Here is an 11,058-nt window from a genome sequence, read left to right on the forward strand (position 1 = left end):
ATTATCAAACGAGGAAAGTTGGTTCATCATATGTTAAATTAGCCGTGAATAAGCAGTTTTACGTAGAAGAAATTGAGTAGTCCCTAGAATCATGAAAAATCAGTCTAAAACGAGAGATATATAAGGAAGCTCGACCGAGTGTCAATCCACAGTCGCCAACTTGCAACAATCAGCAGTTGTAGAGCAATTATCAAAGAGTAACAGCAGCAAATCCATTCCAGTAAACAATCATCATGTTTTCTCGATCATTTTTGGTATTCTTCGGAGTGTTGGCTCTCGTCGCTCTGACCATCTCTGCACAGCCAGTGATCGACGACGAGCAGCAGGAAAATTCGTTGGAGATCGACCTGAGCGAGTTGGACGAGGTCGAATCTAGGAATCCAGCCCTGGCCATCGCCGTGAGAGTCTTGGCCGGCGCCTTCAGATGGGCGGCGACCCATTGCCTCAAGGAGGCCGCTCAAAGCTGCAAACAGCATTGGAAACATCCTAAGGCCCTCGTCAACTGCGCCGTGAGTATATTTTCCATCGTTTTTCGCTCTTTCAATCAATCGATATTCAATCGAATAATTTTTTTTCCTTCTTTCTTCGTTACAGAAACACTTTTTGCAATCCAACAGAGGTCGTTGCGCTTTGGGCTAATTTATCAAATTATCAATATTTTTTATACGAATATTTATTATAAATTTTACATCGCCAATCAATGGAAATAATAAACTAATGTTTTATACTTAATACTACCTGTACACTTTCTTTCTCGACCCTTTTTATTTTCATCCGATTTTTATCCATTGGATTAAACTTTTTAAAGTGTAAAACCCGACGCATATAATATAATACAATGAATAAGCTAATTGATTGAAAATTTCAGATAGAAAAACCAGTTTCATTTCAATACACGAGTTTGATCAACGCAAATAATTTTTGCTGTGGTCACATTATATTAAATACGACTGATTCACAAGATTCGCGCTATATATTTAATTCGAGATGCGCTACACAAACGCACGTATATTACGCGTTAAACGATCGAGGAATTGATTAATTTAGCCTGCGAAATTACGCGTGTGCGGAGGCTGAGTTTATTGGAACGCGACGGCGGCAGCAGCAGCGATGGTGGTGGAGTCGTGTGGCCACGCACGCGGTCAGTGGCTGCACATAAACGCATGCACCGAGTCAATATATAGATGCACCCGTTTATATACAGATGTCGGTTTATATACATATACATACAGAAGGAATAGAGCAAATAGATTGCAGCTCGCGCGCGATATGAGGTTCAGTCGAGCTTGAAACTGTTGCGCGGCGCTTGTGTCAGTGTGTGTGTGTGTGTGTTGTTGCGTATAGTTGCAAAATTACGAGTTAAAATCGGCTCTCGGTGTACGCGTGTACACAAGGCAGCCGCAGCAGCAGCAGTTATATACAGTACAATTCAAACATGTGCGTATATATGGTAGACAAAAATTGAGTTTCAATTAAAAAATTTAATTATTATCGCCCGTGTGCCGGCGCCACAACGCGATTCGTTGTCCGCTGAATGATAAAAATCAATACAGGATATTTTTTTCAAGCGCTGCTCGAGTTTTTATTTATTTTTAGTTGTTTTTTTATCCCTCTCGACACGCGCTTTTATTCTCCTTCTTTTTTCTTTTGATAAATTTCCAAAGACGCGATAACCCCCCGGTAAAGTCCCGTGCAACAATTATCGCGATAAAAAAAGAAGAGGAAGAAAATAGCCGAAAGGAGTAAAAAAAAAAGAAAAAGGTGCGTCCGCACGCTGTGTATGGCCGCGCGCATACCTGACCGAGCGGCCGCGTGCTCGCGACAAAAGAGCCGAGCTTTCGATGTGTACGGGAACAGGTGTATGTATACCTATATATACGAGAGGTGCTGAAACGACGACAAGTACTTCGTCGGACGCGGCGTGACGTCGAGCCGCTCCAACACGAACGCCACTTGTGGACAACTTTTCACACCTCATAAATCCTCGTTCGAGTACCCTCTCCATACTCGGTGGCTGCTGCTACGTGCGTGGATGGTAATGGGCGATTTCTCTCTTCGAATCTTTTTTTTTTCTGCCCTACCCTCATTCCATCGATAAAGAAGTAATAAATAATAAAAAAAAAAAAAAGAATCCGCGCGAGGTGCTTCGCTTTTTTTTTTCTTCTCTCTCTCTCACTTTTCATTCGACGATTATTTGAAAAGTTAACTCGCTCTATACGTATACGATGAAGCTGCTGCTCGGCGTTCCGGTGGTAATGTCAAAAGTTATTGCTCGCACACGTGTACGCGCGTGTAAGCTTCTTGTCTATAGAGTGTAAAATTGAAAGGGCACAATATCATCGCCATTAAGCGCGGAAACTCGGCGCGAACTTTGTAGCGGGCTAGCCGGTCGCTGACAACTACATAATATAAGCACACACACACACACACACACACACATAATGCCCATCGAATTATCCGCGAAAGTTACGTATGAAACAATGCGGTATGTAATATTGCAACAATTGCCATTCGATGAGTCTGGTTCGAGAGCTTGACTAATTCAACGTCGATAAAATAAAAAAAGAGAGGATGAAAAAAGCCGACAAAAGCTCACTCTCGATTCGTCCCTGGGGCAATGTGTCTCTCCTTTTATTATACGCTAGGCAAGCCCGTTTGTATTAGGCGTTATACATTAGATTCGCCGCCACCTATAACCTGTGTGCCGCGCGCATAGCAACTGTCGGGGGTGGGGGGTGAGAGCGAGTAAAGCCGGAGACACTGTACAGTCCTAATTAAGAATGGGGAAGAAGAGAGAGAGAGAGAGTGGAGCTCGACGCCCGAGACAGATGGCCGCGTGCATGCGGACCTGTGAGCTATACTAGCTGTGTTGGATGTACGGGCGACACCCTGGGGCGAAAGAGAGAGAGAGAGACGGAGATAATATATAACGGCTAGACCTTCTCACTCTCTTTTCTTTTTTTTTTGTACTCTTAACTCGCCCTCGATATACATATACAGCCATTTAATTTTGTCCCCGTGCTCGAAACACGGGAGCGATTTTACGGTAATTTTTTTTGTGTCTTCTTCTTCTTCTTCTTCTTCTTCTTCTTCTTATTCTCGTTCGTTCGCCGACTAAAAGCTCCTTACATCCTCGAGTCTCACCTCGTTTTCGTCTTCGTTCTCCGTCGTTATCGAGCCATATCTCTCTCTCTCTCTACCACGGACGCGTTCGATGACTCTTTTGCTGGCCGAGACTGCGTCGTTTTTTCGGTCGCGTGCGTGTGCGCTTGGACGCAGAAGCGAAGAAAACGAGAAGCTATGGACAATCGAAGCTGTATACATCAACAAGAGAGACGCAGGGAGAGGAAAGAAAGCTTAATGGTTTTATTTCGTTTTATATATGAATGCGATTCGATATCAGATAGATCCTAAAGACAATGAGACGCCCACGCTGCGTCTGTGTGTCTCCACGCGTGCATTGCCATTTCTCGTATCTATCTATCTCTCTCTCTCTCTCTCTCTCTCTCTCTCTCTCGCGCTGCAAGCTCGAATTTTCGTCGTATACGAGTCGGAGCCGAGAGATTCATCGCGATTAAAGAGAATATAAGGAAAAAGCTGCGCGAGCTCTCTGGTATGTGAAATTTTCTTTCATTTCCTCGCTATCTCTCTATCTCACTCACTCTCTTTCTTTATTTTTGGCGCAAAACTGGCACGCGCGCAAACATTGTATTACACGCATACTCTTGCGCGATGTAATACATGTAACTGATTAAGATAAGCATCGATACATAAACTCGATCCCTATTTTACCGCGAACGAATTTTGCAAGTTGTATATCTTTACGTAAGTCCATCCCTTTTTTCTTTATTTTCTTTTTTACTTTTTTCTTCGATTGAAATTATTTAACTGCATTTATGTAGAGCGTTTTCCACGATCGAACGTACATATTCGCGGATAAATATTCAAAGCCGTAATTAATTTGCATTAAATACAGACGATCACACGCGCGTCGAGCTTTCGTTGCCGTTGTAAATTTACATACATACGTACGGTGGTGGGTGTGTGCGTGAGCAGTATTCCCGAGGTCATTCCGCGTCTCTCTCTCTCTCCTGCATTATGCACCGTTAACAATAATTAATTATACTTTGACGTAACCCGATGGATGCGTACGATATACAAAAATCACGATAATATTGCACGAATATAAAGTGCGCGTACGCGCGTGGATGGTCGAGCACACACGCATCGTCATCGATGCACGCATTAGTATTATATTTATGCAAACAAGGCGCGGCGGGCGGCGGGCCGAGTTTAATTTCCAATTAATCTCGGTATCATTATAATAACGTACATACGTACTCGCGATGTTTGACAGATAAATAAAATCTTTTTTTTTTCATTGCTTTTATCATTATTGTTATTATAGCTCGAAAGAACTCAAACCTCATATATAAACGTACGTAATAAACTCGGAATAACGCGCGCGCGTACGTGAAAAATTTTGCGGTATTATAATTGCGCGGCGTGGCGCAAACAAAAAGAAAAAAAAAAAAATTAAAATCTCGTATTACCCTCGGCGTTGTGGCGTTGGTGGTGGTGGTGGTTGGTCACGAGCGGCCGAGAGCGAGAGCAGAAAGCGTTTAGCGATAAGCTTGATAACGAAAAAAAGAGAAGCGTAAAAAAAGCTGGCGGGGGAGGACGAAAATAAAAAGAGCTCGAGAAAGAGAAGAGCCAGTTGGCCCATTTCGAAATGCAATTAGCCTCGGCGCGTTTTTCCAGGTAAACGCGCGCGCGCGCATAAACGCCTCGCGGCGAATATAATAATTATGTATACACGCGGTCGTATTGCGAGATAAGCACGCAGCAGCAGCAGCAGCAGCAGCCTCGAGCTTGGTTGAACGCACACACACGGTATATGTATGTGTATCCCAAATGCACGAGTGCCTAGGCTATCATTATGTATACATGGCACTTTTTTTGTTGTTGTTGCGAATCTGCAGCTCTCTCTCTCGTGCGAAATTGAGAGCGCGCGAACTGCGCGCCGACCGTCGGCGTCATATACGCGATTACGCGCGCGCGCGCGCGCGCATACGCAAACAATCGTACACAGCGTAGAACTGCATCGGCCGTCGTGCAACACATTTACAGGTGGTGGTGGTCGCGTATACATACATCTTAATTTATGTAATAATAACGGCTCGCACGCCGTTACACACTCACATGTAGGTATTCGTTATTATTATTATTATTATTCCGCGTTTATACACTCGGTATATAATACGAGTATGTATGCAACGCTTTGCGGAGGGTACGAGAGAGAGAAAGAGAGAGAGAGAGAGAACTGCGAGACGGCCACTTCATTATGAACGATTCATTTGCATTCGTTTATGCGCTCCGCTGGGCTAGAAAAAAAAAAAAAAGATGTTTGCCCCACAGCCGTTGCCGCTCTGCCGTATGCACGTATGATATACGCGCCTGGGTACAAATATTCGCGGCGCAAGGGTGTAAGTATATATGTATGGTATACGTACGCTGGTGGTGGCGGTGCGCGTAAGGTCCCAAGAGCAAGTGCGTAACTATATATATAGAGAAAGAGAGAGAAGCGCGCTAACTTATGAATTATGCATGCGAAAGTAGTCGTAGATAGTAGTAGTTGTAGAGAGAAAAAAAAAGAGAGAGAGAGGAAAGAGACGGAAGAAAAGCTTGTTTTCTCCATCCGATGCTCACTTTTTTCTCTCCCCCAGCTCGTATACCCGCAATTGCCTGCGCGCAAGCTCGAGACAACGACGACGACGACGATGACACTTTATGGCAATTAGTATTATAATTGCATATTGTTATACGCGCCCGGGCCGTTATACAGCGCGGCGCGTGGTTAATTTTACGGGCAAAAAACTACACGCATCTCTCCGGTGGTGGTGGTGATGATTTATCTTTTCACCTCGTGGCTCGCACCGCGCCTGACCTGCGGACCTCTGCGATATTAAAGCTCCACGAAGCCGAGTTTTTTTCACGCTGCGTGTGTGTGTGTGCGTGCGTGTTTTTTTTCATTAAAAATACTCGATGTGCCGCGCGTGAGATGAAAAATTCGTGGATACGACGACGACTGCGAGTCGAAATTATACGCGTAGTAGTACGTACGTTCGGATATATATATATATATATGGGTTTTCGACGCGAGACATTCTCGTTAATGGAAAAATGTTATTTTTACATTGGGAGCTTGCGCGCAAGAATTCTGAAATGCTCTTGGCAGGTATATAATATGCACACGCGCGCACGTATTCAGCACATACTGCGCGAGCTGCAGCAGGTTTTCTCTTCTTTCCTCTTTTTTTCTTACCTCTTTTACTTTTCCATCGGCGCGAAAAAGTCGCAGCCAATATCTTCGGCTTGTTTACGAGTGCGGGGAGCAAATCGTTGGGGTTTTCGACGACGAAATAAAAAAGGAACAAAAATTCAACGGCAGCTAGTGGCCCTGAAGTACGTACACGAGAACAACAACAACAACTGCTGCTGCGTGGCCCCCCCTCGAACGACTCGAACCAAGTCGCGTTATGATACATAGCTCCAAGCTTATGCTCGTATTAACAAGCGCGGAAACTCGCTCGTAGTAAAATATGTGTGTACGAGAGTCCAGACCAAAATTAACCCACTGAGATTATATATCGGGGGTTGGTGGTGGTTTGCGTAGTTAATAATATGCCGCCTGCCTGGCTTTGCTGCGAATATACGTATATGCGTGTGTATGTGCGTGTGCTCGTTGAATCGTCAACCGCAGCCGTCACTCCGTGTCACGCTCGCGTGTATCATCCCCCCCCCGCTACTACTACCCCAAAAACCCACACACGCACAAACGCCAACTCAGACATATAGATGTAGAGAGTCGCACGTACATTATACGCGTACCAAGCGAGATATGCGGCATACATACATACATGTACACGCAGCGTACGCAATCGTATGCACGCGCAGATTGCGCGTAGCACGATATATACACGGAATACTGGATGACGCGAGGGAGAGAGGACGGCTTATCGCCTCTCTCTCACTCCGTTGTATATGTATACGTCGTTTATATATCTATCTATCTACTGCTATCTGCTGTACAGGATTGACCGACTGTGTCTGTCTGCCTGCCTGCCTGCCTGTGTCGACCCGACGACCCCAACTCGATCGCGCATTAAAGCGCTTCGCACAAATGGCCCATAAAATAGCCAAAGACTCGCAAATCCCGATAGATGCTGTTACTGCTACGCGACACACGGCATCGCGCTCGCAGTCTTTCGCGTCTTTGGGATCGGCGATTCGTATATATTATCGGCTTATATTATATTACGAGCAATCATCGTCGACGACGACAATAACGTTTTTATGTCTGGCACGCGCCACGACGTTTGCGCATTCGGCCAAATTGATTCTCGTATAAGAGAGAGAGAGAGAAAGATATAATTTTGAGCGAAGATTGGAGAGTTCTTCATCGCAAAGCCAAAGTTGGAATCTCCTTGTGGCGTATGGCGCGGGATGAGAAATTTCAATGCCTCGTTTATAGTCTACAGTCGCTTGCTCGAGTTTTCCGGACCTCGAGCTTACGTACGAATACGATCGCAATCATCATCATTATCACACATACGATAATTATGAGTATATACTACGGGGCTGCGTGCAAATGGTACTTGCCGGTCGTGAATGCGGCAGCGGCGGCGAAGCAGCTACCCGAGGCGGCGAACAGCGCGGCGAGCCACGTGCCCGTCAGCAGGGCCATGATCGCCGCGGGAAATCTCGTGCACTTGTGCTGCTGTAGCTGTAGCTGCTGCTTACGACGATGCACCAACACTACTTGTCTTTTCGAGGAAGACTCGTCGTTGTCGCTGCACTCGTTGTCGTGCCGACGACCCACCGTGGTGGACGACCACGTGGCCGCCGCCGCCGCCGCCAATAATGACTCGTCCGGTGCCGAGCTTATGACGTTGCGATTGTAGTCGAATCGTCGCTCATCCATCTGACACGGCTGCGTTTACGTAATAACTCCAGAAATCGGCCGGAGCTTTTGGAGCTTGACGATATATCGATCTTCGTACTCGGTGGAAGCTTGGATGGGATTTCGAACTTCGAGCTTCGTTCGAGATTTGGAACTCTGTTCACACTGTACGTGGGAGCTTTCGCTGCAGCCACTTCGTCCCGAAGCGAGCTTTCGAAGAGAATTCGCAAGCTCAGCTCGGTAACATATCGCACACTTTTCGTTCGATGCAATAAAAAACAAAGAAAAACATACAACACCCCGAACAACGATCACAATTACGAAACGACAATAATAATCCAGCACCAGGTGTCAGTTATCGAAAAAGTACGAGGCACGAAGAACGGCAGTAAATCCGAATCACCCGAGCTTGCGCGAAATATTTTCGGCCACACCAGCTCTCGCCCTCACTCTCTCTCTACCTTCTCTGTACTTTACGCGCGCGTGCGAAACGAGTATACTCCGTCGCGTGATGCTATCGCGGACGCCGAGCGTCGACTGCCGAGTCACCGCAGCAGCAGCCCCGCCGAGCTTGCATCGTCGCAGCGCACACGTCTTGCTGCTCGCAGCGGCGGCGACGGCGCAGCCGGCTTCGAGTAGTCGGCGCGCGCGGCGCTCCTCTGCGATGCATCGCACACACACCTAACCTGGCCCCCCCCACCAGCCAAGCACCCCCGGCTTGCGGGCCGCGGCTGCCCAATCGTCGCCGAGGCGAGGGCGACGCCTCCCTTTGACGCGGGGGCGGCGCTTTTAGCCCTGTCGCTCTCGATCTCTCTCTCTTTCTAGCTCTAGTGCTGGCTCTAGCCTCTATACTTGCTTTCCATGTCCATCTCGCTGTGCTCTCCGTCTCTGTCCCTCTCTCTCTCTTGACTCTAAACTTGCTGCTCTCAGGAGCTACCGCTGCTGCTGCACCACAGGATTAAGATTTTCGACTTTGCAGCGCACGTCGAAATGCATCGCACGGATGGCTAATTTCAATCTGTTATATCTCTTGGCCATTCTCATAGACACACACACACACACATACTGTAATACTTGTAGGCGTGGATCGAATGCGAGTGAGAGAGAGAGCAGCTGCAACTGCGCTGCTGTACGTACTATAACTCTGTACAGCATATATATATCTATACGGGACAATTCCTCCGAGAGGTGTTTGCCCTCGCGATTGATTCCGCAGCAGTGGCTGCTTCTGCTGCTTCTGCTGCTGCCTCGTACGACGTGATACCGATGAGATCATGATCAGCAGCTCCGCAGAAGCCGAAACCACAACTATATCTCGAGGAATTGTTTATCGACGCGTTGACCGTGAGATTCGAATTGTTTTTTTCTTCTCGTACATGGAGAGAGCTTTTTCGAATTTTGAAAAATGGACTTTCGAAGTCGCACCGGCCCCGATATACACCGAGAATCTAGATCAGTGTGTACAAAAGTAGATACGTACGTCCGACAGAAAATCCATCGCGGGAATCGAAGAGAGCAAAGAGTGGCACTTTTCACGTATAGAATACTACACTGCTACACATTCGACCTGGATGCGCAAAAGCTCGGGCGAGAAGTTTACTCGCGGATTTGATTGGTGTTCGAGACCGTGCGGATTATACGTAGAGCGCATAACGCGACGATGCACATCCACACCTTTTTTTTTGATGCTACAGTATATATAATAAAAAACCAGAGATGAAAATAAAAATAGATGTACGAAACGCGCGTTGCCAGCTGAGCGTTAAATATAAATAAATAATTTTTGTTTTCTTTTTTGGCGCGCGTGCGTCGAGCGTGAAACATCGACACAGCAAGTCGGCGGTGCATGAATGAAACCGAATGAAAATGATCAATCATTCGATTTTCGCATGAATATTGGAAATCGGATACAAAAGGTAGAATTAATGTTCCCTTTTTTTTTCATTCTTTCGGTATTCACTGCGAACTTTTTTTTTCGAAGATAATCATGATCCCCCGCTGCTATTTATACATAATATATTCGATGCGATAAATCCGACGTACGCGTTCGCGATCGCATCGTATACGCATAAGAGCGAATGAAGTTGCGCTATTAGTCGTGCTAATCAAGCAGCTCTCGTTCCTACATCGAGAAAGTAACATTTTACGCGATGGCAATAAGCCGCTCGCGCGCTTAAGATAAGGAGCGAGCGATCGCGCACGCGAAAGTCGAGGGATGCGCAATGATCGTACGCGGTACTTTACGGCGAACTAATTTTTACGATCGTTCGATGATTCCCGGGCGCAAGAAAGTTCGAGAAGCGGCGGAGGGGGGAGGGGTTGTTATCTATCGGCTATTACGCGCGATCGCTAATTCGCGAGCTCGATTTAGCGTAATATAACGGCGATTAAAACTTTTTATTCCTCGATTAGGCTGCGGTGTGAATTGTTTGAGATATATTGCAGAGTGACGTCGTGTAGGTTCAACGCACTTATTACAATATTCGTAAGATATGTATATTATGCGCGAAGCCATACACGAATCTCGATATCGATACAGAAAAAAAATCGTCGAGTGAGTTTAATGGAGAAGAGGCGAAGAGTCATTGAGATGAAATGCTTCTTTTCTCTCTCTCTCTCTCTCTCTCTCCATCGAAGTTGCTGCTTCTGCTGCTCGCGGGTAGATAGATATACATAAATACCGATCTATACTCAATTAACGAGTCAATGCGCTTTTCTCTCTGTCGAAGCTGTGCTAACTATCGATCTATCGTAGCTATACTAGCTACGTGTATTTCACCGAATAAGAGAGAGAGAGAGCTGCCTCTCTCGCATTACCCCCGCAAGCTCGCGTGGCAGTTAGTATACGGAATAAAAAGAAGCTCCGGAGCAGCAGCAGCAGCGAAGCTGATATAGCAACAGAGCTATGTATATATATCGAGCGACGACGACGACGAAGGAAAGGGAAATAAGAGCAGAGAGAAACAGAGGATATATACGTGGCATTCAAACGACGGGCCGACGAGACAATCGCAATGTAATTGCTTCGCGTCCAGATCTCATTCAATACCAATTCATTTTGCGGGGGAGCGGCCCGCCGCCGCGGAGCTGTTCTT

At 46.3% G+C, this 11,058-nt stretch overlaps 1 protein-coding gene across 1 annotated transcript; it reads left to right on the forward strand.

Moving 5' to 3' along the window:
• The first annotated feature begins 130 nt into the window (after positions 1-130).
• Positions 131-661, forward strand: LOC106652665. Its single transcript, XM_014371758.2, has 2 exons — positions 131-509; positions 595-661. Exons 1-2 carry the CDS (start codon positions 234-236, stop codon positions 637-639), a joined length of 321 nt encoding a protein of 106 aa, XP_014227244.1. The 5' UTR covers positions 131-233; the 3' UTR covers positions 640-661.
• The last annotated feature ends 10,397 nt before the right edge of the window (positions 662-11,058 follow it).

This window comes from Trichogramma pretiosum, unplaced genomic scaffold, assembly GCF_000599845.2.
Source record: "Trichogramma pretiosum strain Unisexual culture from Peru unplaced genomic scaffold, Tpre_2.0 scaffold50, whole genome shotgun sequence".
Taxonomy (NCBI): domain Eukaryota; kingdom Metazoa; phylum Arthropoda; class Insecta; order Hymenoptera; family Trichogrammatidae; genus Trichogramma; species Trichogramma pretiosum.

Coding starts and splice junctions, on each gene's coding strand:
- LOC106652665 (XM_014371758.2), top strand. CDS start 234: ATGTTTTCTCGATCATTTTTGGTATTCTTCGGAGTGTTGGCTCTCGTC. Junction 510..594: donor AGGCCCTCGTCAACTGCGCC/GTGAGTATATTT, acceptor TCTTCGTTACAG/AAACACTTTTTGCAATCCAA.